Source organism: Plectropomus leopardus, chromosome 18 (assembly GCF_026936395.1).
Source record: "Plectropomus leopardus strain MGB_pleo_1.0 chromosome 18, ASM2693639v1, whole genome shotgun sequence".
Classification (NCBI taxonomy): Eukaryota; Metazoa; Chordata; class Actinopteri; order Perciformes; family Serranidae; genus Plectropomus; species Plectropomus leopardus.
The window spans coordinates 24,986,103-25,013,143 of record NC_142193.1 but is presented as its reverse complement, the minus strand read 5'-3'; the positions used below and the strand labels follow the sequence as shown (position 1 = coordinate 25,013,143).

Below are 27,041 nucleotides of genomic sequence, written 5' to 3'. Positions count from 1 at the left end.
ACATACAAAAGCTTTTGTCAGCAGCTTGACAAAAGCAAAAAAAATGAAGAGTGGCTGTTACTTCAGAAAACTGGAAAACCGACATGCTTTTCTTTCCCAGCGTGGCGAGCGGAAGCATAATAACATTTCACAGAGAGCAACCTCTTCGTCACTGAGTTGTTTTCATTTTGTCCTCCCGGATGCCTTTAGTACTAATCCTCTTCCCTCGCACATTGTTGCGCTCTCAGAGAAAAAATGAGTTGGATGGAGCTGGCCTATTGAGGAGGCAATACGTAAATAAATGTGATCATGCAAATGCGATCTTTTCTTGTTAGGAGCAGGTCTCTGATGTGAGAGCGGCAAAGAGGAAGAGCGACGGGGAGACAGATGGGGGAAGAGAGGGAGGATTCAACAGAGACAGCTCAGGCGGGGAAATTTGCCGGGAAGTCGTGACTGTGGTAGTAATGACTGGATTCAAAAACCTTTTCTGCTGCAGCTTGAATACCGTGGTACATGTGTGTATGGTTTTTTTTTTTGCCAGTAGTGTGACTGACCCAGTTTGCCAAACAGCTCCACTCCCAGTGCAGCGTAGATGAAGAAGAGCAGCATGAAGAGGAGGCCGAGATTTCCCACCTGGAAGCATAACACATGTTAGATCTCCCTCTGCACACCACCTGAATTTAGTTTGATTTTTCTTAAGGAATGATTACATTGGTAAAGTGCCTGTAGGACATTAAAGGTGACTTTTACAACATTGAGAGTGTATCTGTGCGGTAGGGCTGCTCCTTTGAAGTTGGAGATTCGAATCATCAGTCAGAATCATAAGTGGATACATATTTGTAAATGCTCTAGATGTTGAATTACGTGTAATGAAATACCTCCCATATGCTCTTATAAGTGCTCCTTCAAAGTGGGGGCAGATGTAACATTGAAATATAGTGTTCAAATCAATATTGTGATTAAAAAAAACGACTGATCATGGTTAACAAGCAGAAAACTGATACAAGTTTCCTACATAAAAAATGTATCCAAATAGTTCAATAGTTTTTTCAGTAATGACGTCAAAACCAAAAATTGTTACAATGGCTCCCAGTCTCCCCTAATAATCCCTGTATTTCCAGTCACAGAGACAAAATGACTCAGATCTGGAGAAAGGCAGATGAGGAAAAGGAAGAGAAAATAGAGGAGTGTTTCGACTGCCATCCAGATACCAACAGTAACCACCGTATGAGTGAATTCCACAGCAGCAGAGATTAGCTAGTCAATGGGACACACACACATAAGACTCACATGCACTAACATGCACGTGCAGACAGACCATTAATACCACAACACACAACAGTGTGATGTCATTCTCATTATTATTATTCTCAATAACACCATTATATCTTTAATGCTCTGACTGTCGTATACAGCACCTTTAACTGAATACAACATAATGAAACAGTAAGGGGAAGCTTTGACGTTTTCTATCAAAACTGAGCTGATTTGTTGACAGCAGCTTTCTACTCAGTACACGAAGAAATCTGGTGGCAAACCCGGAGGGCTTTAAAAAACAGTCATCATGATGGATTTTTGTGCAAAACCTGTGAATTTAATGCACTTCCTCTGACTGTATCTGCCACTGCCTTCACAATTCCCAGCAAGTTGCTTCCTTAAAAGTCTGTTTTTGTGCACTCCGTGCTCTAATGCTTATATCTGTGCACTTGACATTTAGAAAATAGCAGAGCAATGCAGTCTGTCACTGCATGTGCATCATAATCTTTGGTTTAGCTGCTCTTTGCCTCTAAGAACTGTGCCAGGCAACTGGAGACAGAGACCTGAGATACTCCCACAATATCCCCTGGACATCCTTTAAAAGGAGTGTGTTGACAGGAAAAGCACACAGAGTAATATTAGGGAGGACGTTTGCTGTACGGTCAGCTGTGATTGCACCAATATATCCTATGTATGGCATTTATTATCATGATGTGCACAATTGAGCTGTAGGGAGGTTGGACAGGGAATATAGAGAACGAGACGTTTTAAGGTCAGAATGGAAATTCTGTAATGTGGACAGATATGACTTGAGTTAAATATTCATCAGCAGGCATGAATCTTTCAGAGAGCTCTCTATTCCCAACAAAAACTTCATATTTACCCTACATTCATGAGAAAAAAAATCATTAATAAACCAAGACACAAAACCACTCTTATGTGTTGGAGACCCCACGGAGTTGGTGTTTACCTGCGGCAGGGCTTGCATGACGGTATCAAGCAGCGATCGCATCCCAGTGGCCATCTTCAGAAGTTTTAGCACTGCAGAGAGACAGAGAAGCAGTCTTTAACAGCTAGCTGGGGTGTCAGCTGGCTCGTTTGCTGCAGAATTTACAATGTCACAGCATGATACCAGTACAGCAGGGAGGCACTCGGATTTATGCTGTATTTATTTGTAGAAGCCACGAAGCATCTGTGACATATTACTTTTAAAGATGAACTTACAAGAATATACGATAAAAATGTGATAAAAAGAGCGTCACAACATCAATAATGTTTATAATGTCTGTGTCTGTAGTGATGACTCACAAACTGACAGTGTACATGAGATACATATGGGCGTGTTTGTGTGTGTGTTTCTACCTCGTGCTATCCTGAGTACTCTCATGATTCGGATGATGGTGGGGTTTATGGGCAGTGCGGCGCTCATTTTCAGCTCCTCCAGGGTGATGCCCATTATGGACAGCGCCACTATAGCTATATCCAGCTGATTCCACCTAAACACACACACACACACACACACACACACATAAAAATGATGTACTGTATATGGACAACATAGAACATTTTAGTCATGAATAAAAAAGGAGCATTACTCCTGTACAGTGTTACAAAGTACATGTGCAGCCTCTTCCCTGTTAGTTAAGTCGGAGTTTTCCTTTTCATTTCTTGTACCATTTATGCACAAAATTAGTGCATATATGCACACTTTGTAAATGCAGGAAACCCTTTAAAAATGACATATAGAATCCTTTCCTATTGCCAGTAAACTACAACCGTGCACACGACTCTGCAGTAGACGAGTACGCATTTCTTTTTTCTTTTTTTTTTTTGTAGTATGTCACATTCAACACAATAGGCAGGCCAGAAAACAAGTTAGTAAATTGTAGAAAGCAGCACGGAGGCCAGTGAAAAGAATGAACTTCTTTTTTGTGGTACTTAGTCAGTCTTTCTCTTAAAGTCAGTGCTGACTAATTTGGTTTGAAGTTTGAGTACTCCTTGGAGGGCGACAGACACTATTTTGTGGCAGCCTGTCATCGCATTGCACAGGCAAAGGGGCTAAAATTAGTGTCTTAACTGTCGTACTGAATTTCCATCACTGCTGTTTGAAGATGATCGGAGCTAGAGCTGATGAATATCTGTGACTAATGCAGAGTCATATGTCCTAGGAGTGAATGCCAATTGTAACCTTTCCCACAAAACCCAAAAGCCAAATGTTAGTGGGTGTTAGTGGGTTTTTGTTCAGTGGGAAAGGGGCAATAGTCGAGAAAACCACTAATAAGTTTTTGTTTTAAAATGCATAATGTTTACTCCTAGTGTCCACACTACTCTAGACAGAGATTGTTAAAAATGCTGCTGACACCACTGTCATTTCAAAACTCCAGGGTCATATTTAGACAGGTGGAAACAGACTTTTAAAATCGATGAGGCACCTATGTTCGCTTCCCATTTGCATCCTATTATCAAGACGTGTCTACATGCATTTTGTGATTTCATCCTTCTTATGTGAGTACTCGGTACCCATTGCCATGATTTCTTCCAGTGATGGATAATGATCCTGGTACTGCTTTCATGTTACTGTATTTATATTGCAATGACTCCTGCTCTGTTTTCGGCAGCCTTAACCACCTTATACTCTCGTTACTTTCAGTAACAGTTCCACGTCTTCGTCAGTCCAAGTTAGGAAATCTCTGGTCTTTATTTTTTGCCATCTACATAGTTTTTTCTGTAGCTGATCAACCAACTTCAGAGTGGGCAGTATGCTATTTGTTTACATCGCCACGTACATGCACAATGTACAGAAATGGTCACATGATATGCATTTTTAGGCATATTAGTATGCACAGAGATTAATTCAGAATCAATGTTAAAACCCTCATGTGTATGAGGATAGTTTTTGTTTCCAAAACCATGTTTTAAAAACGCATTTGTGTGGATGTTGCTTTACTCCAGTGGGTAGTTAATAGTTGGTGTTCTGTGAAAAACTGTATTTTTTATTGTTCTGTACAATATTGTTACTATAGTAGAGGAGTATAGGAAAAAAGCGAAGAAGAGGAAGAAGTGCTGCTGCTGCATGGCTGCTGATGGTGATTAGTGAGCAGGTTGTTTAGATTAATGGGTGGCCCACCCACTAATCTCTAACATAGGGGAAACACTGAGTTTACACCTGACAAGTCTCCGCCAGGGCGACCAGAAAGAGATGAATGCACTCACTACTAAATCCCATAAGTCAGTGTACTGAGAACAATAGACCGACTATAAATGTAGAGGGCTGTACATTTTCTCAGGGAGCAGGAGTTATTATTTCACAATGCATATGTTGTAATTAGGAAATAGTGAAACATGTAAATAATAACTAACATTTTACAGCATTTGGTTTTGTGCATAATCCCATCCCACTGTGTTACCTGTCTTTGAAGAACCTGTGCAAGCCGAATGCTGCAAGTTTGAGCAGAGCCTCAACGATGAAGATGCAGGTAAACACGTAGTTACAGTACTTCAGAACCTCCTCTAAATACTGAACACACAGAAAAACAAACAAACACACACACACACACATACAAAAACAGGTAGAGAATTACTTCATAACTTCTCACAGACTAGATGCAGATTGCATGCTGACATATTCTGTGGCAACACTCAACAGTTCTTTATAATTGAATATTAACATGTTGGGAAAGCAATTAACAGTTTTTACTTTTGGTGAAAACACTTAGAATAAGTGTTTTGAAGTTTTATAGCAGCCTGAGGGCAAATAAAATTCAAGTTGAGGTTTATTTGCAGAACAAAGTAAAATCCAATTAGAGTATCGAAGAGCAACAGCTTCTCAGAAGCCAAAACATTTATCACCGCACTCAAGAAGGATCGTGGCGTCTCTCCAAAAATACATCAACAACTTTTGTTTGAGGAAATAAACATGCTAGCTTTTTCAGGGAAAAAAATCAGTGCTGGTGGTGATGCTAACCTCAGTTTATGACTATGAAGTTGTTGTATCTGACAACAAATGTTAATTGACGCTGGGTCAACACAGTCACGTTATTTTTGGAATCAGAGTCACTCGCCAACATATTGGTGCTTTGCAAAGAAAATCCAAAACACAGTGGATTTATAGCACCTTGTCATTTAGCTATAGCTGGTTAACACTTCAGTCATCAGAGTACAGCTAGATGTATTATACAGTGGCCAGAAGTAAAAATGCCATCTAGCTGTGTTGAAGGGAATGTAAATGAATGGCTGCCCAGATGCCAGGTATACTGGTTCTATCCAGAAAATCAATTTCAGGATGATTTTTTGGTACTTTTAAGTCTGAGTAAACTTCAATGTTTGTATGTGCAGAAACATTACCTGCGGCTGATTGTAGTGCTCGATGCTCATGGTGAAGACGTTGATGCAGATGATGAAGGTGATAAAGAGGTCCAGGTAGTGGCTGGTACACAGTGTGTGGATGGACAGACGCAGGGGAGAGTAGTCGGCATAGTAAGGCCTCTGCTTGGCCTCTGAAAAACACACGTACAAAACAAATATATGCAAAGACGGTACAAGGAGAGACAAATTTCAGAACACAGACAGAGAGAAAGAAAAAATGAAACTATGAGTAACTGTGCTTTGATATTAAATGTTTCCAGTGGTGTGGACAAGAAGGTGTAAGGGCCAGGGAAGGGGAACCACCCCTATTCACTTTTCTTTTTTATACTTTTATTCAACCAAGATATGCTTGTTCCTTAATAACATTTGACTATTTTTGCTGCCACATCACATTCGAGGCGCCCTTGAGCAGCATGGGTGGCATCTCAGATACTACTCTGATGTGAATACGCCCTAATAGTACATCTGCTCAATGTGGTGGTGGCTCCTTTGTTCATTATTGCCCCTGTCCCCCACACAGTCTGTGCACACCACTGCCAGTATGGTATGTTTAAATAAGCAAGGACATGAGAGTCACAGCTTGTCTATATTATTTGTTTTACAGTTTACAAAAAGATTTTAAATGCAATAAATGATAAAACTTATTACACATGCTCCTTTGGGGTTTTGCTTATGGTAAGTAAGCCCCGCTGGAGGACGGCATGTTTTAGATGCAACACGAAACAGTGCTCAGCACAATATCTCTTTTCTTTGTTTTATTTATGGTGTTATAACATAAGAGGATACTAGGTATATCTAAAAAAAAGTCTGGGAGTTGATGCAAAACATCATCAGCAGATCCCTGACCTACTCTGTGTTGGACTTAAAGTAGCAAAGAGGCTGATTTTTAAACATTACAGAGCGCCCCTGTAATGAGAGCATTAAAATAAGATTCATTGCCTCTGTAATAATTATATTCTTGTCAGTGCTGAGAGGTCTTGCTATGTATTCTGACCTAAATGGGAAGTCTCCATTAAAACCCAGACTACACTGTCTGATAGGTGTGCGGCTCCTTCTTCTAAAGAGGCTGTTAGATGCATTACTGCCTTTGAATAATAAAGAGACTTAGTGTAGCTGTAATCATAAAGAAAGCTAAGAGGTAGACAAAAATGAGCACTATTTATCGCTATTATTTTCATTATTATTATTATTATATATTAACAATCATTAAAGGAATACTTTACCCCCAAATGGCCATTTGTAAATCAATAACTTGACTGTTATGTTAAATTCGTGAAAAAAAATGTGCTTTTCTCACATGCCTCCTCAGTGAACGTAGAATCCAAAAACTGAGAAAATTCGCGATGAAGCAAATTAATCAGACAGCCCTTTCTCATGGTGAACTGAAGTAAAAGTGAAACCAGGCTCTCTTTAAAGCCAGACCTCATTGACAAAAACAGTTATTTTACCTCACTAAACATGGGAGCTGCTTGTCTATCCCTGCCTCTATTGCCAGTTTTGTTTGCGTTATTTTGTGACTTTGGTGAATCCAAACTAACCCTGTGAACCACTCAAATCACATAATAACGCAAACAAACTAAATGACTGGTAGACCAGCAGTTTCTGTGTTCAACGAGGTAAAATTACTGTTTTTCCAAAAAATGGAGAGAGCATGAGTTCAGTTCCCTGTTGGAAATAGCTGTCTGATTGGGGAATAGTGAGAATACAACTCGCTAAATAAGACTTGGATTAGGGTTTGTAAACTTTTGTTTTGATATGGTTTTGCTGTTGTGAAACGCAGAACCTACAAATTCACAAAGAATTTTCTCCATTTTAGGATTCTTGTTCAATGTGGAGGCATGAGAAAAACAAAGAAAAATTAAACATAGGGTGATTGATACATAAATGGTCTCTCTGGGGTAAAAGGGTCCCTTTTTTGAGCTTAGCACCAGAAGTCACACATAACTATTTTGATAGCCTGTGTACTCACATGTCCATGTATGACAATTGATGATTGCATTTGTGACACGTGCATGTTTATGTCCCCGCCATGCCCTGTCTGTCTACTGCATGCTTACATGCCTGACGTTAAGCTGAGAGAGGCTGCGCAGAGTACGTTCAACAACACAATTTTACCACAAACAGGTTGATTGATCAATTGTATGCTTATGAGTAAGAACTCTTTGAATATCAATTTATTTATAACTTTTCTATCCATATTGCCTTCACTGTTCAAGCTCCTGACTAATTTCAAAAGTTGTAGAGCATGACTGTGATGTTGAACATACACTGGAGCCACTTTTCTCTTCAATGACATCACCAGTGCTTTAACCCCTCAGAAAAATCTCAATAGTCTAAAACTTCTTTTTTTTCCCTCCCTCTTCTTCTTCTCCAAGGCCAAACGCTTTTCTCTGAAACAGCTGATATGATAACATTAGTCCGGAGTTTTAGACCAGTGAGAAATGTTACAAATGCAAGATGAAGAGAGCGGCGTTCTGCTCACACCATATACTGCCTTCTAGTCGATTCTGTGATTGATGTGTTACAAAGTATGATTTTGCGTTGTAGCCAAACAGTAGTGCTTTTTAATATTTCAGCCAATAAGAACCATGTGCTTCTACCAATTTCTTTTTGGCTTTTCTTCAGCTCGACAAATTACCACAATAAAACAAGTCCTCCCAAAATGCCGCTTTGTGATGTGAGCATTTGGACTCGTTTTTGCAATAGGTGGTGTGTTTCTGATGCTCCTGCCAGCATTTGCTTGTATTTTCTACAAGCGGTAACTAACAATCCTCCATATCTAACAAAGTTAACATCTTCTAACAGTTCTATTCCCAAGGTACTTGCAGGTATAGCAGCCAAAACGTCTGCTATGTTTCTGAGTCTGCCAGTCAAAGCTTGATTACAGAAAACGTCCTTCTTGTACGCGTGCCGAGAGACGCTATGGGGTTTAGGGTTGTACATGCACCCGTAGGAAGGGAAGGGGCATTCAGTGATTTAAAGAAAATTGCTTTCAAAATTTCCTGAGACTCATGGAGGAAAGCAGTAACCTAGATGGGCTTCACATGCAAAAGGTGCTGCAAAGATTTCTTCAACAATCTTTAAAAACAACTTACTACAGCTATAAACTTATTTATTGGCAACAGAATTAAAAGAGGATTTGGTGTTAGGGGATGTAATTTAAGCATATTAAAAATGAAAAAGAGACTAGTAAATCCTGTATTGTTGTTACAGTGGTGGCAGTTTGTTTAAAAAGTGAGCATACAAATTTTCAGATAGATTAACAGAATTATACAGTTGAGAGGTTGGTTAGGTTGGCCTAGATTCCAGTTTTTCATGCAGTGTTAGGGGAGGGTTAGGGGAGTGTTAGGGGGAGGGCTGCATTCATGCAGTTCCATGCATCAGACTGGCGTAGCCTACGCCTTCTGTCAGTGATCAATCAATGTTTGCGTCAGCTAGCCAGTCTGTCTAACTCTCCCTCCTTTTTTCAAGTCTCAAGTCTGAATACATTTCCCTGTTCTCTCTGTCTTGTCATTCTCTTTCTTTTTTGTTTCAGGCTCTGAAAGCAGGCAGTGCTCAGAAAAATAGACTACCGACCAGCCCCTCCATTCTCCTTACTCCTGCGCTTTTTCTCTATCATTTTGAGCCTCTTCTCTTCCCGTAAGCGGGCCTCCTCCTCTTCCTGGTCCTGCCGGCACTTGTGGAAGTTCTCCACCACAACGCCGACGAACATGTTGAGGACGAAGAAACTGACGATGAGCAGGAAGGAGATGAAGTAGAGCAGCATCCAGGGGTTGTGGTTTCTCACAGGCTGAGAGGAGAAGAGTGGAGTAAAGAAGATTAAGCTTTTCAATATTTTGTGTGTGTATCAGTAAGTAAAGACAGAAAAAAAGCACAGAAGACAACTAACTTTGCTTGTTGTGACTTAAATTCAAAATGCCCCAGAACCAGTGCAAAGCTTTACAGTCTGTTATCACATTCAGTGAGTGCAACAATATAAGTTCTCTGAGAATCCTTGGGTAACCCTGAGTGAACCGAAATATGACCCACTATAAGAATAATAATAAGAAAAGTAGTTACATTATAAAGTGCATTTTCTACTGATACTCTTTTTCAAGTAACTCAAATTATTTGAGCGCATATCGCAGTCTTTCAAATTGTGTTTATCATGCAAGTTGACATCAGTATGCTCATAAAAAATGATATATTGTGCAACCCAAAGTGCTGCTGTTCTGTAACATGCAATACATTTAAAATAAATCAAGCCTACTTGCAGCACAGTTGCATTACAGATGATTACAATTGATCTGATATTTAGTTTTGGTATATTTTAAGTAAACTACAACTGCATAGTGCGCATTTTGCCAGGAGGAGGCTTATAATAAAATAATCAGCACGTAACACAGTTTTTTGTTTTGAAAATGGTTCCCTAAATTTATTTGTAAAGTGACATTATACAGTAATGTGCTGTTTAATGTGCTAGGAGAGAGGAGTGTGCAGAGCGTGGATCTGCCTTTATGTGGCTGAACCTGAGCCATCAGTACCATTTCTGCAGAATGGCTGGGAGCATTTCTCACATCATTACCTGTTGGTCCACTCCCACAGCATCCAGGCCGTCATACATGATGTTGACCCAGCCATCCTTACAGGACAGCACAAACAAAGACATCAGAGCCTGGAAAGGAAACAAAGAGAAAAATGTCAAAACACAGCAGATTTACCTGGTCCTAATATTATTAAACCTAGAGGCTTGTTACAGTACAAACATGGCATCTTGTGTAATGTAAGCTTGTCATTTTTTTTCTTCCAATTATAATTAGTGGCTGTCAGCAGAAGTTGCATATTCAGTTCAGATTTGTTAATGTGTAATTGAAGAGTCTAATTCTGGAATGTGAGACAACCTAACTCTGTCAAATGTAATAAAAATATATCAGGTGTGACAGTGGTTACTCAGAGAGGCAACATGTGTTAAAGGTATACATCCCAAAAAACTATGTCTCACACAAAGGTTTTCCCTCTCGATTATCACCAATGACCCATGAGTAATGTGCAGCGGTGTAATTATCCGCAGAGAATCTGCACTGACTGATTTTACTTATTTTGCTGAGGTCTCATTTTATGCTGAATGCTGCATGTTTGCCGTTTCTTTCTGGTCACCCAGAGTTGATAAATGAACAACTCTGGGTTTAACGCTACATGCATCACTGTAACTTTTTACCAAGCTGTCCAATCACAGCGGAGGAAAGGCAGGACAAATAGCATCCACCAAAAACACTGCAACAATGAAGGACAAATGTGTTGATATATTGTAAACTACTGTAAATATTAATATATCAAATTCATTAACCCACACAGACTTTTTCATTCAAGGTGGATCATCAAGCATTACTAATAAAATTTATTTATTTTTTAAATGAACGAGTGCATGTTTAGATACATGGGATTTATTGTTTTTTTGTTTGTTTTTACCGTGGTATCAAATTAGCTATTGAGAGTTCATTCATAATGGAACTTCATTGGTCCTGAAAAAACTGCCACTTTTGCAGTGCTTTCAGCGCAAGATCCACATGACACACCACTGGACAGCATAAGCTGAAAATGCAAATGTGATAGGTTCCATCCACAGTGATATGTAGCAGGACTGCGGCAGGTTGAAACAGGATTTATATTGAGCAATGGTGTCTATATGGCGGGCAGGAGGGGTGGTGGATGGGTGCAACGAATCCTGGACTTTCTTGCGAGAGTCTGGTGTTTGCTTCCCATCTGAATGCAATGTTTTTGTTCTACACTTCACCATGTGCCTCTGTCCCCTAATCCTAACCGTCCGTGCCTTTGCTGCCTAATCCTAACCTTCCGTGCAAGCATGTGCATTTGTTGACATCCTGATGTTGGTTGCCGTGTGCTTTTGTTACTTAAACGTAACCACATGCAGCATAACATACAGATGCGGATGTCCACTGCAAAGCAGCAATATGTGACAACTTGAGATGAGAACATGTTGAAATTTCTGGTACTGTGACATGCCTCTTTCATACTGTACCACTCCTGTCTCCACAGATCACTGTGAAGAGCCAAAGCTACTGATGTATTTACCAAAGTCCTGCTGCACTGCAGGTTGCAACAAAAAAGTGACATTTTATGAGTAGCTCTGAGCTAGTTCATGTTTTTGTAGATTTCGTTGGCCTGAAGGAAGACTAATCCCTTCCATACCTCCCTCTCCTCCTCTCAATCTCCCTCCCTCACCCGGAGTCTAATCCATACCTGAACCAGGTTGTCAAAGTTGTACTTCCTTCGTATCCAGCGGTAATTGGCCTGCTGACAGTCAGACTTGTTGGTGATGTTTTTCGTGTCCAGACCTTCACAGTGGTAGAACTTCCCTTTGAACAGCTGGAGAGCAAGAGAGGTAAAGACAGAGAGATAGAAGTTCTGCGGGGCTATTTGGCTGTCATTTGCACATTATCTCAATTACCAGAGCTTACGGCTTTTTAAACATCCGACTATTAATGCAGCAATAAAAGGATGTTTCATAGAGCACGTTCTTATCAAAGGTTTTCCCTAAGTGCTCGGCTAAGAGCTGGCCTTGAGGTCATGTTGTCCTTTCCACACTTAACCTAATTGTCTATCTTTCAGAACTCTTAAGGAGCAATTGCCCATTGGAAATTCAAGACACTTCCGATCCCCCCTCAAGTCACAGTCACATATGCAGCTGCTCGACGAGACTGACATTTAAGCTACAAAGGGTAAAATGTTTTGTCCTGGAGCTCAGAAAAAGCAAATGACAGAGCAGAATCATCCGTGCAGTGTGTGCATTGTCCCTTAACCTAGCTTACATGCAAGCGCCGTTTTGTGTGTGTTACTGTGTGGGAATGCAAACTACCTGCACCCCCAAGATGCCAAAGACAATGAAGAAAGCACAGCAGATAAGGACAATGTTCCCAATGGGTCGGAGAGAGGTGATGAGTGTCTCCACAACCAGCTTCAGTCCTGGTGCTCGGCTGATTACCCTGCAAATGTAAATATGACATACAGTGACACAAATTCAGGTGATGTAAATATGAAATACGATACATAAAGACAGAGAGTTAACCCTTTGAAAACGGAGCAAGTTAGCTTGATTCCTTTCAAACATAAAAAGACGGCTATGAGCATCTTAACAAGAAATGACTGAAAAATTAGTGAGAAATTGGTAAAAAGTTACAAGAAAATTTCCTGAAATCAAAAAAAATGGAAAAAAAAGAAAAACACAGGAAATTGCCTGGAAAAAAACTGTTAAAATGAAACAAAAAATCATAAATATGAATGTTTATAGTAAATAAATATATTTCTATAACCTCATTTTAAATGTATACCTATAAGAGTCATGAATATAATTTTATTGACATCTCATGCCAAGTTGCTGATTGCCTTTTTCCAATGTTTTTTAAATCATGCAATCAAATTAACAGACATCTACACAAAGCCATAGCCAACACATTCAAACACACACAAATACACTTTGTACCTCAGGGGGCGTAGTGTTCGTAGCAGGCGTAGGACTCTGAGGATGCCCAGGATCCTGTTTCCGCCGGTATAAGCCAGAGAGACCAGGATGTCGACCAGAGACACAAATACCAACAAACCATCCAGAACGTTCCAGCTGGACTGGAGGTAAGTCTGATTTCCGAAGCAGAAACCGAGCGCTATAACCTGGAGAGACCATTATGAAATTATTAAAACATCTCGCATGCTGCAAATTAGAGCTATAATTTGATACAAAATCAAAATCGAAAAAAGGTTAAACATTTACTTAGCGCATACTGCAAACCACAATTTTTTATTATAAGTCCTTCAGTCCCTATCGGTGGCAGGATGTCGACACAAAAACAACTTCTATGACTGTTAATGTTCAAATTTTTAAACACATGACTAATTTTGTAAAACGGTTGCAATTAAGTATAAGTGTAGACTGTATGGAGATGGATAATGCCTCTCCACTTCCTCCCACTGTGCAAAAATGACACCAAAATTTCCTGGATTCTTGCACTGCCATCTTGCATTTTTCAAGTCAGAGTCATCAGAAGTAAAGCCATGGTATCGGGGTTCCCGTCCATACACCAATCTCACACAATCGTAAGCAGTGCCATTAAGTGTGAGCACACCGACTGGCACTCACAGCCATCAATCAGGGCGTCATCCCCCTATTTTTATGGCATCAAAGAACTAATTAAAACAAAACTTATCAGAAAAATTAATGCCTGGACAAACATAAGCATGATAAGAACTAGCAGAAATAATTACATAAATAATATTACCTATGTTTAATAACTTAGAAGTTGACTTGAAAAAATATTGACTTTTTGTTTATCAGGGGACACAAACAGCAGTCTTTTGGTTCAAAGTCCTGTGTTTGTTTGACCCATCGATCCACCTCCTCTGTATTTAGACGTTGTCACCCTGTATACGACATCACATGACTTCCTCCTTTGCTCCCATCATACTTACTACGGCCACTAGAGGTCGCCACCTCACAATATAAAGAACTATGGGTTGTGGTCCAGTTTGGTGTTTCCATGCTTGTACGAATGACCTGTGGGATCATTTTTAGGGGGAGGATGGTCACCCTTTTCACCACACCAATGTTAGGAAAACTGATGTTTACCTTAATGGCCATCTCCGCCAGGAAGATCACAGTGAAAACATAGTTGGACACACTCAGAAACTTTCGCTCCTAAAGAACAAAGTGAGATGAATACAAAAAATATAAAGACTGTAAAGACAATTTCGAGGACTTGACATTTTCTATTCACAACAGCACATGTTCTCTTTGGATGGAGCAAGTACCAGCTGCTGTTTAATACATTTTGTTCTGTTGTGCTTTTAGCCTTGGTGTTGCTAGGCTAGTGAGTTTCTACCTGTGTGTAAACAGTTGGTCTACTGTAGTAAATTATCCCTAAAAGCCTCCATTTTAGCAAAATGCACAGGTCATCTTCTTTCAATCAGCCAAAACATGCAATTTGTGTTACATTTGAAAATGATGAGCCCAGAAAGGGCAAACATGAGCAGTTAATCCGTGTTACATCCGCAATGTAATAATACACTGGTAATTATTAAATGAAAGGTTCTGGAGGTTATGGTTCTTCATGTTTGCTCCAATAAATAAATCTGTGAAAAATCAATTCAAAACATGTTACCAACGAGTTACAGCATGAACCATTCCACAGCAAGTGCAGAAAGTTGCATTCAAAAATTTGAAAAAAGCGCATCAGTTTGAGAGACAGATGACTGAAAAGCAAGAATACACCAAAGGAAGTGTGTGTTTGTGTCTTACCGTGCTATGAGGCTGTATGTCAGGTCTTTCCAGGGCGATGGTGATGCAGTTGAGGAAGATGAAGACCAGAACCACATGGTCGAACAATTTGTGAGAGATCACACTTTGGCACCACGCACGGATTCTAAACACACACACACACAAACATAGAGTCATCTATAAAACATCTATGGTCGGTTAAAGCTATTGACCAAACAATTAGTAGAGAGAAAGCAGTAAAAAAAGAAGAGAAATGAGAGAGGGGAACCAAGATAATTGAATAAAGCAATGAGAGGCAAAGAGGAGGAAGGCAAAATCAAAGCCAACTGCAGCTAGAATAATACAGATTGATGATGAAAGTTTATGTGTGTAAGACTCACTTGCTTTCTGGAGAGAATAAATACAGCGTCCAGTCTTCATGTTCTTTGCACCAGCGGGGCTTCATGTCACGAATCTCTTTTTTCAACCAGAAGCAGAAAGAACTCTGCAGAGGTGAGAGGTCACAGGTCACTTTCATCACCCACAGCAACCACTTTCTTGGCAATTCATCACTACATGATATGACTGAAATCATGTCATTTATTAAATGATCAACATCAAAGACACAATCATTATAATCATATTCATGCTGTCTCCGAACCAGTCAAGCCCAGACACCAATTAGAAAATTGCTTAGAGATTTGTCCAGTTTGGTGTTTCCAGTTGTTACAGCACAGACAGTAGGAGAAAATTAAGTTTTTTTTTTAAAACATTAAAGCTTGTTCTAGTAGAGACCTTGATTACAAGTATGAAACTGAAAATGAGCAAAATAGGTCCATTTTAATTGGAGTTTACACAATGCTGCTGATGTTAGTCTCTCCACAATTATATCTATGGGGGCACAAAAAACAAGTGTTTTCTTGCATAAGTAGGAACACAGATAACTGCACCATAACTTCCAACTTAGCTGGTGCATAAGCTCAATAGAAAGTGTTGTGAAACTCATTAAAGTTTCTAATAAAACAAATAGAGGAAAGCTTAGGTGCACAGCTTCTGTACTTCAGGATTCTAATTAAAAACAGCCCAAAGTCAAGCCTCTCAGCTTATTTGGCAGACTGCCGCTTGTGCGAGGGTGCGTGCATCTAAGTGTGTCTTTCTGCAAGTGTGTGTGGATGAAAAGAAACCTGCTGCTTAGATATCCTTGGAGCTGAAATCCATAATCCCTGACATAGACACACGCAGAGCACTGCATGCGTATACACATGTCTCATCTGGCATGTCTCACACACAGACACGCTGATACGTACTCTTGCACGTGCATGCTCAAGCACACACCCGTACATGCATGCACTGGTGGAGGATCTGTACTAAGCCTCCTGTTTTCAGTGTGCCCAGAGAGAGGCCTTTTGTTTGAGTGGATTTAATGCTTTTATGAACTCAATTTTGAGCCAATAAAACCATCAACACTGTTGCAACAGAGGTCATTCAAAACAATGGGGTTTACACCCTGCTCCACTCACACACAAATGTACAATCGCACTGACTGTACGTGCACAAGTGGTTTTGCACCCACAGAAAAAACAAATGGTTTCCAAGCCAATCAATTATAGCATGACAATTAGCCTTCTTGGCTTGCAGAGTGATCACAAAACACACACATTATAACATCTCAAAGTAAGAGAGACAAAGGGCAAAGAAGACAAAGAACTGAGTCAGTGGAGAAAGACAGAGCAAAAAAAAGAACTGAAATGTGTAAATAGAGTTGGAGAGGGCAGATTAAGAGATTAAGAATTTACATAAGAGAGCAAAACCACAGAGGCGCGACTGCTCTGCAAACTTGTCACCGGGCCCATAAAACCTAATTTCTTGCCTGTAATTGTAGAACAAGCCATTGTGTGAATAAAAAGCTGATGATACATGCCAGGATGACATCATGCCACATCTGGAAGCAGCTCAAAGACCACACTGCAGATTTTCTAAATGTGACTTTAAAAGCTACAATGACTCATGATAACTTACATCATCATCAATGTCATCATCAGGTGAGGAGTCGTCCTTGGGGTCGCAGTTTAAGTTGGGGTCATAGGTCAGGGTCCTCCCGTTACAGTCACCGTACTCTGCTATTATGGAAGGGCAGAGAGTAGACGCCTGCAGCAGCTCCAAGGAATCTGGCCGTAGTCTGTTGTTTCCCCCGGCCTCCGCTCCATCTTCCTCCTCTCCTCCCTCTCCAGATAACAGGCTCTCCCTCTCGCCACTGGTGTCTCGCCTTTTGAGGCTTGGTGCTCTACCCAGGCTGTTCCAGCTGGAGCGACGGCTTCCCCATGAGCGAGCAGGCAGAGGGGAGCGCCGGCCAGGACTTGAGAGGTTCTGGAGGAGCAAGAAAATTGTCAATTGTGATATGAAACTGCCATTTGGGAACAGTCTGCCATTTGGGTCAAATGGATCTGCATGTAAGGAGTTTGTTTCATATACCTGTCTGCTCCTTGTCTTGGCTGTTGCTAATTAAGTGGGTTTATCCATGATTTGTATTTGCATCATTCTTATAGCCATTTCTTTTAAGTTTTTTTCAGTCAGACTGTGCAGGGTCAGATATCTTACAATGTTCCTTTTTATTCTCCTTTAGGGAGTTCATTGTGGGAGCTTATAGTTATCCTGCTGAATGTAATAAAACATTCCCTTAAATATATACTAGTTACGGTAACTGTGTTTCTTAATGACTGAATGTCTCACCAGAGAATGCTGGTCAAAGGCTAAAGGGTCCATGGTGGTGGAGGTGGAGCTTCCCCGGCGAGACTCCACATGACCACTTCCTGCCTGGCTTATCCCGAGTCCCTCGCCATATTGAGGCACCCCCTCTCTGTACATGAGCTCCTCTCCGAGGATAGAGTCAGGTCCCAGGGAGCTCTTAGGGGTGGGCATAGGTGTGGCTGCTGTGCGCATGATAATTGGAGGAGCTATCGAGCTGCGAGGATCGACGTGACCGTTGGCTGTCATCATAAGAGAGTACATTTTGAGTTCTGTGGAGAAATTAAATCATTATTATCATTTATTCATTCACATTGGGATCAGTCAGTCATGAAACCATCAGAAAAGGAGGAAACCTACCAGTGTCTCTGAGTTGTTCCACCTTCTCGTCTTCCTCAAAGTTGTCTGATTTCTTCTCATCGTCTGACTCCGACCGATTAGCATCACCCTACAATACACAATCATGCAAATAACCATTTCAACCATCAGAGTTCCCACATATGTTCATGGTCAAAATTTCACAGCTTTTCCATTACTTTTTAAGGACCCTTTATACATTTTTTGGCATTATGGTCTGGCATCTTCTAAACACAACAGATACAAATTCTATAAAATTCCATGCCTTTTCCAAAACTTTTAATGATTTTTACTAATTCCATGACTTTTCCAGGCCTAGAAAATGTAATATTACCAAAAATAACCAAAAATTAAAAGTTCTAATCTCAAAACGCATTATAGGACACTGAATTCAGCGTTCAAAGCATGGCAGAGGCATGACCCGCCCTATCCTCACTCTGACTGGCTAGTGCTCATTGCCTTTTTTTGGTTGAATTGGTTAGATTTAAGTATGAGGAGTGAGATTTGTTTAGGTCAGGGTGAGAAACTGGAGGAAATTTTGCAGCTGAAGACTAACTTTGCCCCTGAGGAGCAACGTAATAACAGAGTTGAATGAGGAAGAATTGATGATCTGAAATGATCAGTGGGTGTGTGGATTAGTTATAATCTCCATTCTCACATTCCCTTTAAAAGCAGTGGCTCCTTACATGATGTGACAGTTTGGTAATTGAGAGTCTGGACCTGCGGCCCTCAGATGGCTCCACAGGGGGTTAATTAACAGCAAGAGAAGCCCCTCATAAAGCAGTTGGGGGTGAAGAATTAGACATTAATCTTTATTTTGTTTCCCTGGTTTGAGCACCATAACTATAAAAAAAGTCCTCATTACGTTCAGAACTTTTACATATTACATATTGTAAAAAAAAGTGTTTAATTTAATTAAAGGCCCTGACACACCGAGCCGACAGTTGCCTGTCAGTCAATTTGGGAGGGCGGTGAGCGTTGTATCCCACACTCTTGGCCCATGTCTAAATGGCGATCCGGCTCAACACAGAGTAGAGACATGAAAATGAGGAGACTACAAAAAACAGATTAAGTTAAGAAGGAGGAAGATCTAACAAACTTGTAATATCAGGTAAGGTTGTTTTTCTTTAGTCATATAGCTCTTTAGCAGAAACGTTTACTTGCGGACAGTAAACGCGCTTTGTTGTTTTAACAATGGCACGTGTTGTTAATGCGCTAACTGGCTAACAAGTATCGTGACGGTCTTCAGGTTTCCCTTTTTGAATGACAATTACAGACGACCACCATCTGCTGGTATGGAGGGTTATGTCCTCTCACACGGGGACAAAATGTATGTGCTCATAGGCTGTTGGCTGCAGTCTGTGTGTGTGTTTGTGTGCAACTTTCTGGCCATGACATGGCGACGTGAGGTAACACAACAGTTGGCTTTCATCACCCATATTTCTTTGATGTCAGTGTGGTGTGTCTAGTCCTTAAAAGACGTTGAATTACAAACTGTACTACAGTTGTTCTCACCTCAGCCTGGAAGCCCTCAACCAAAATGGCCACAAGTAAGTTGAAAAGCACATAGTTGCCGAACGTCATGAGAGCGACGAAGTAGAGAGCCGCCCATGGAGAGGTGGAGGCCATGCCGTTATACAACACCACGTTCCAGTCCTCCTGAGTAAGAATCTATTGATTGAATGAAACACAAAGACAGGTTTAGTATTGTATAATTATAAAAATGAGAAAATAGAAAAGATCCACAGACATAAGGACATGTTATATGAAGGAATAGAAAGCACAGAAAGGGAGAGAAAGGGACACAGATGGAGCAGTATTAGCCTATAGAGGTCTCTTGGGTCTAATATGCTTTTTAAATTCAGTCCTGAGCTTCTTTTATTGCCATCATACAACAATGCTTCAATGTCATACACATGGGATTACCACAAAGTGTAGGTGGGCGTGTGTATGTGTGTGTGTGTGTATTTGCCTGTGTTTAAATCAATGTGAGTGATGAAAGCATTTAAAACTGGGACGGTGTTCATGATGCAGCATGAAAGCTCACTCCGTCTCTGCCCACTCATTAAACGCCGTGGCAGGAAGGCAATGCACTGCGCTGTCTGTGCAAATGTGTGTACGCGCACAAGCAGGGGCGCATGGGTTAGTGTGGACTGTAGCTACTCCCTGGAAAACTATAGTAAGTATATAGTAAGCGTACCGCCTTCATATGACATTTCTGGATAAAAACGCTTTTTCAGCATCGTACTCCTACACACACATGCACACACACACACGCCCCAAAGTGAGACAGTCCACTGCATTCTGTGTTCCACCTTTCTGCTGACGCATCCAGCATAGAAAAAGAGGACAATCTATCTGGAGCGATTGAACAATATCACCACATAGGGAGAGCAAGAAATAGATAGTGAAAGAGGGTGTGCATAAGCAGAATTTCTCATTTCACAGCATTTGACTAATGAGCAGAACTTGGCAGTTGAATTTGGCATGCACACACATGCACGCGTGAACGCACGCACGCACGCACACACACACACACACACACACACACAGTTTGACATTTTGATTTGGGATGGCCAAGGAGTACACATGGCCTGTGCTGGGATAAAAATACACACATACTGCCCAGTTTATCTCTTGCATGTACACAATACATAGGATGTGATTGTATAAGCTGATTTTTTTGCTACATATGTTTACTCCAAGCCGGTAAGGAACATGTTTGAGCTCTTGTTTTGATAGATTACATAACTGTCCTGTGGCAAAGTCGTCTTCAGATGGTGCATACATGTCTGACAGCCTATAGTTTAGCTGTATAGGTACATTTTCTGAATGACATGCTCATCAAGATCAATAAGAATACACAGAGCAGTTTATGCGAGGATGACACAGAAGATATTAATAAAAAAAGTTATTGATAGTAGATGAGTGAGTAAATTCTTACATTAAGTCTGCATCAGTGGAGTTTTGGCAAATCAATATGACTAAGAAAAAAATGAAGCGAGCAGAAGTCAATGTGTGGATTAGAGCCAGCAGACCCCGAAGCACAGCAGCACCGTGTACGTTTAGATCTAACCTGGAATACAGTGACGATGGCCCACAGCAGAGAGTCAAAGTTCTTGCGGTCAGGGATGGTGTCTCCCGTCTCTGTCTTAAGACCGAATTTGCAGCCAAACAGATGCATACCCAGAATACTGCGGAAAAACAGAGACATCATCATTTTGTGTGTTACATTATCAATACCCTAAGACCGATTGGGAGCATATTTTTGTGTGTTTGTACAGTCTGTGTACCTGAAAGTGAAGATGAAGAGCATCAGCAGCATGCAAAACGTGGCCACGTTGTCCATGGTCTTCATCAGCACCACCAGTTGTCTCCTCAAGGCCGGCAGGAAGCGGACCAGCTTCAGAACTCGCAGCAGACGAAATGTTCGCAAGACCGACAACCCACCGTCTGCCTGACCAATTATCTCCCAAACACTGAAAACCCAAAACAATCAAATTTATATTAAAGCACAACTGAACACCTTCAAAAGTTGGATATTGTAATGGGCCACTTCAGTCTAAAAGAAAGTAATACTTCACCCTCCAAATGACAACTTGAATATCAATTACTCACCGTTTTAACGAATTTGTGAAGAAAACTTGAAAAAATGGAGAAATTCTTGATGAACTGAGGTAAAAGGGGTTAGTGTTTAGTTTGTTAATAAATGTTTTTATATAGTTTTGCTGTTCTGAATTTAAAAAAAACCCCAAATTTAGTTGATTAAGATTTTGGATTCTTTGTTCACAACAAAAACAAAGTTTTTTACACAAATTCAACTCAACACAGGGTGAGTAAGTGATGGTTATAATCATGTATAGTATGTAAGCATAAAGTATGCTGATTATGAGAGGAATTCCCCATCAGTTCCACAAATAACCCTACCACATTTATCAAAAGGTTCCCTGATCCAGTACGAGCTCTATCAAACTAAATGACAGCCACACAGCAAACCTCGGCTCCCGACAGGATCAAGAATCTGCTGCGACAGCAAGCAAAGCTGCTCCTGTGTGATCCATCATGACTGTGTCAATCTCAGCTATTGTAGAGATGGATGCTGCAGCAGTGAACCTGACACTCGAAACCCGGTGACTGACAAGCGTGAGAAGAAATGAGAACAGGGGCTGGCTCTAAATCTGAGCTCAGCTGTGAAATCTACATTGATTGGAGCCGCGGTCTCTTTGAATTCTGGTTTTGCTTTGAACTTTGATGATGAGGGCTTATATATAAATCTGATGAAGGTGTGTTATTACCTGATGATCACAATGATGCTGTCGAATATGTTGTACGGGTTCCTGATGTATCCAAACAAGCCGAAAGCCAGCAGCATGAAGCCCATCTCCAGGACAAACATGCTGGTGAAAACAATGTTACTGATCTCCAACACATCAGTCAACTCCTCAGGCTGTGGGGAGAGGAGAGAGGGAGACAAAGAGAGAGGGAAGAAGAGAAGGAGGGGGAGAAGAAAGGAGGCAAGAAAGAAAGCAAAAAATGAAAGCAAGGAAGAAAGAAAGACAGAATTGAAGAAAGCAAGACAATAATAAAGAAAGAAAGCACATGAGAGAAGAAGAGAAGATGCAAGCAAACAAGAAAGGAAACAAGAAAGAGAGAAGGGAAGCAAGAAAGAAGGCAAGAAAGAAAGGAAGTGAGAGAAGAAGCAAGAATTGAGGACAGTAAGACATAAAGAAAGAAAGCATGTGAGAGAGCGAGAAAAGGAGCAAGCAAGAAAGAAAGAAAGAAAAGAAAGACAGAAAGGATGAAAGCAAGGGAGGAAGCAAGAAAGAGACCAAGTAAAAAAAAAGGAAGCAAAAAAGTGAGAGCGAAGTATGAGTGCAAGCAACAAATAAAGGAGGCAAGACAGGAGGCAAGAAAGAAAGAAGCAAGAAAAAGAAAAAAAGAAAGAACAAGTTAGTTAATATCTCCACTCTATTACCCGAACTGTAAAAGCCGTTTGGTCTTAGTGCCCTGAGCTGAGACATTATCAATCAAGTTCAGAGCTGCAGTCAGGCCCAATCAATCAAACGGGACCAACAGCAGCAATCCATCACTGCAGATCTACTCCACTTACCTCACAGCGCAGTCACTGAACCAGAGAGATGTAACTGAGGCCCTCTCATAAAGCATGCAGTCAAGTCTTTTATGGAAAACACAGAGATTTTGTGCTCTAATAAACGCATCACGGGGCCACATACTCAACTTTTCTTTATACAGACGTTTTGCCAGAGCTGCGTTGGTGATCTAAATGGGCTGGTTTGGATCAAAAGTTGTGACTTTGGTTCTATTTTCTCCACATTTCAAAAACTATCCTGAGACTTGCTATTTCAAATGTCCCGCTGTGAGACGTACACCTGGCCGAACAAATCAAAGCACTAAATTGTCCATTAAACTGTCAACAAATTCAGTTTGACGGGAGTCTGCAAGGCTAAAAAGAGACCCGCAATTAAAGTTATTATTGTGACGGTCTCTTGTGATAAACTTACTTTTATTTTCCCCTTTTCTGGTTTGCATCATGATTCAACGCTGACAAGCTTTGCACAGTCCTGACATTCACAAACATTTAATAATTATGATCCCCAGACGACTGAATCACTCTAAGCAATAAATTCTTGCACTCTATACTGTGCCTTGCAGCTTCTGAAGCCCTTTAGCTCGTGATCCAGAATTTTATTTTCATGTCACGCATGGCAGTCTCATTAAAACTAATTGTGATTCTTTTCATGTGGGATCAACAAGCAATAGGCCCAAAGCCCATTTTGTGTCCCGGCCCAGGGTGCATAAAATCAGGCAGACCATATTCAGGACTAATAAACACACAGACAAGATTAATATAGCAAATCCCAGACGTCCTGCTACCACAGCAGATAGGGGTTAACCTTCAGCCTGTGTTATTCTGCACTATCAGCGCCCTGCAGAAACATCCAGTGTTGGCTTTGTGTCTATTGTTGCTCGAAATTATAGAACACGCCATGCATATAAATATGTTTGATAAAGCTGGAGTCCATGAGATAAATGAGGATTCCCCTTTCAAAATCATACAAGTCAATTAAGTGAAAGGTCCTCACAGTCAATAAATTATTCTAAAATGAAACTAAAATCATCCATTTTTATGATGAGTCCTTCAGGCAGCATAATCAAGCACTTACAGTGTTGAATACAAGATATATAATTGTGCATAGTGATTTATATGACAACTTTTACAATAAATTCAAGCCACTGGTGCTCCTCCTGAAGTGCAACTAAATCATGATTACAGATAGAGGGCGCCATACTACACAGCACTCCTCACCTCACTGCACCCTGAACACAGAAACTGAAACACAAACCTGCTGTGAAGGAGTAATCGACAAACTTTAACAGCCACCTTTCAAGACTAGAGCAAGTGACTGTTTTCATTTGGAAAACATAATTTCTCAAGTACAATACTTTTTAGACCTTTACTTGAGTATTTCCATTTAAGGTACTTACTTCTACTTTACCCTATTTCAAAGGAAAATAATGTGTTTTTCACTACACTACAACACTACATTTATCTGACACATTTTTCATACAAATAATATCATCAGTGTGGTGCATAAATGTGATGCAAACATGACCCAATTGTGTGCTGTATGAAGCACTTAAAAGTAGCTTTACTAACCAGCATTTGCTTATATGTTAATGAACAATCATACAAAAATTTAACACTAACAAGGGCCAATTTGCATAACAAGTAGTTCAGCTTTTAAAGCTGTAGTAGGTAACTTTTATAATGATGACTTTTTTTTTAAGTTTGAACTTCGTGAGACAGATAATCTGCGAGACAGATAATCTGCCTCCTCCTTGTGCTTTTTATTTTTCATTTCTTTTCTTTTTTTTTTTAAACTATTTATACGGGAAAGGAATTAAATGGTCCAATTAGATGTGTTATAGTTAAAACTTGCCTGACTCAGTTAAAAACTGGTTTTCAGCAGATTCCTGTTTGGCTTCTTATGGTATTTGCAAGAATCCACTGTGCCTGAATGAAAACAACAAATCACAGCCAAGGAGTCTCTAATTCAGCTGTCAATCATGTCAATCCCTAATGCTATTTTTTCACCTCAAATGTACTGAGAAACATATTTTAGTGTACTGTTTAGCTGTAAAACGAGACAGCTTATCACCCAGATGCAATGTTGAAAAAATCAAGCTAAAACCAAACATTTTCTTTTTCATTTTACAGTACAACATGTTTCTGAAAACATTTGAGGTGCTACCTGTTTGACTGCAGTTCATGAGCAATGACTGACGTAACTGACTGCTACATTAGAGATTGCTTGGCTCTGATTGGTTGTCTTCATTTAGTTATTGTGGATTCTTGCAAATGCCATTAGACTGGGATTGCCACACACAAACATGCACAAACACCATATTGGATATCCCGAAACAGAGCCTCAGAAACATATCTAATCAATTGCTTTATTGACCATATCAACTGCAGGAAATGGTGTGTGTTTGACTGAACGATTACTTTCATTATAGCATTTGTTTGACGGTCGTTGAGATGTTTACAGCTGGAGCTTGTATAACCCTGACCTCAGTAGCTGGGCTGCTGTATACATTTAGTGCAGTACAGTGTTATGTTATGTAACCTAAACCACACAGCATCTCTCTTTTTGTTACTATTTTCAGCTGATAAGCTATTGAGTTAATTGGGACGATCGTGAGGCCTGTGCAAAAACAAAAGGGCATGGAAGTAATACCAGGGGACTTGAGTAGGACTTTTGGTGTCTTGCATGGTGCGGAAAACAAAGCCATATTTATTTATTTATTTTTTATAAAGCTGGGCAGATAATAGAGAGTCTAGCTGTCCTGGCTGTTTGCTCAGATTCACTGACCAGCCAGCACATAAAAACTTTAAAGCACTTCAACAACGCTTTGAAAGAGCTCTCAGTCAGCTATTTTATCTCAACAGTGGACTCCCATACATTATTATTTAAAAGTGGACTGGTGGCATTTTCATTACCTTTGTGGCCATCACACCAGGGAATTGAAAGAGCATACTGCTGACTTGCAGGGCAATAATTTCCATACACTACAAAGTCCTTTTTATGCCTGCTAGGTTTACAAATGTATCTCTACTCGCTGCTTAACAGTGTGTTGAGAGGAGGGAGTACAGTATGGATGAGATGGTAGATTAAAACAACATTAAATAAAATACTCCTGAAGGGCTCCAAAGCTAAGAGCTGAAAGTTTGAGGTGCTAAAAAAGTCAATGAGCTCACAGAGTCAGTTCAATAATCATACATCGACGTCCTCTCTGGGTTTGTGCTTTGATGTTTGACTCGTTGCACTGATTTCTGTTCTGGCTGATGGGAACATTATTGATAACCATTTGTTAGAAAGCAAAGAAGTTCAGGAGCTGGTCAAGCTTACAAGAGAATTTCGCCATTTTTCATCATTAACTTCATCTAAGTTTGGAGTATAGTGTGCATTAAAACACATTTTTGGAGTGCTCTCTGTGTCTCTGGGGTCTTCTTCAAAATTTGCTGTACTTTCGTGAACCGGTGACGTCAGTGGTACTCTGCAGAACCACCTCTGGGTATCCAGGTGGCGTTTCACAGTGTAAAGCCCGACTCAGCTACAGACAAATGTATGCATTATTATACCTGAAAGTTTTGCTTGTCACTTGAGCGACTACAGTTGGACTATTGGACAAATATCTCATGACTGGCTGAGTACATCGCTGTTATTTGTCATTTTATTTTTCTTCCACCTCCGATTTGACTGTGAGCTGCTGCTCCTCTGTCAGCTGAGAGACAGCAGGGAAATCCAGCATGTGGAGTATTTCACATTTTGCCAGTTTGTGGCCGACCGGAAACTCACTGGTGACCTTCATCAGGATTACAAAAATGATCTGGATTAAACAACCAGTGGGCCGAGAGGGCAGATGATCAGTGAGTGAGCGTCTTTGTCACCTAACGCTGTTATGGCCAACAAAGTACAGCTTCTGACTGTGATGGAGATACACAGCTTTCAGGCACTGAACAGTAAGACATGTTTGTTGCTGTTAATGTTCGTTATTTATGTTGTTTTTT

The 27,041-nt window shown here is 40.4% G+C and overlaps 1 protein-coding gene across 3 annotated transcripts in view; it reads right to left on the bottom strand.

The window, feature by feature from the left end:
• Positions 1–27,041, bottom strand: part of cacna1ha (calcium voltage-gated channel subunit alpha1 Ha) — a 143,577-nt gene that overhangs the window by 12,992 nt on the left and 103,544 nt on the right. For 2 of the 3 annotated variants that reach the window (XM_088090979.1, XM_088090977.1), the window contains exons 13-32: positions 22,243–22,394; positions 21,241–21,426; positions 21,024–21,141; positions 19,463–19,618; positions 17,951–18,038; positions 17,576–17,862; positions 16,865–17,212; positions 15,247–15,350; positions 14,888–15,011; positions 14,219–14,287; positions 13,082–13,266; positions 12,458–12,584; positions 11,842–11,967; positions 10,166–10,255; positions 9,178–9,391; positions 5,581–5,732; positions 4,644–4,753; positions 2,599–2,732; positions 2,207–2,277; positions 534–612 (exon numbers count right to left, since the gene is read on the bottom strand). In XM_088090979.1, coding sequence (XP_087947105.1) covers positions 534–612; positions 2,207–2,277; positions 2,599–2,732; positions 4,644–4,753; positions 5,581–5,732; positions 9,178–9,391; positions 10,166–10,255; positions 11,842–11,967; positions 12,458–12,584; positions 13,082–13,266; positions 14,219–14,287; positions 14,888–15,011; positions 15,247–15,350; positions 16,865–17,212; positions 17,576–17,862; positions 17,951–18,038; positions 19,463–19,618; positions 21,024–21,141; positions 21,241–21,426; positions 22,243–22,394 — 2,920 coding nt within the window. The remainder of the gene's footprint in view (positions 1–533; positions 613–2,206; positions 2,278–2,598; positions 2,733–4,643; positions 4,754–5,580; positions 5,733–9,177; positions 9,392–10,165; positions 10,256–11,841; positions 11,968–12,457; positions 12,585–13,081; positions 13,267–14,218; positions 14,288–14,887; positions 15,012–15,246; positions 15,351–16,864; positions 17,213–17,575; positions 17,863–17,950; positions 18,039–19,462; positions 19,619–21,023; positions 21,142–21,240; positions 21,427–22,242; positions 22,395–27,041) is intronic. The other variant, XM_088090978.1, reaches the window with a different exon arrangement.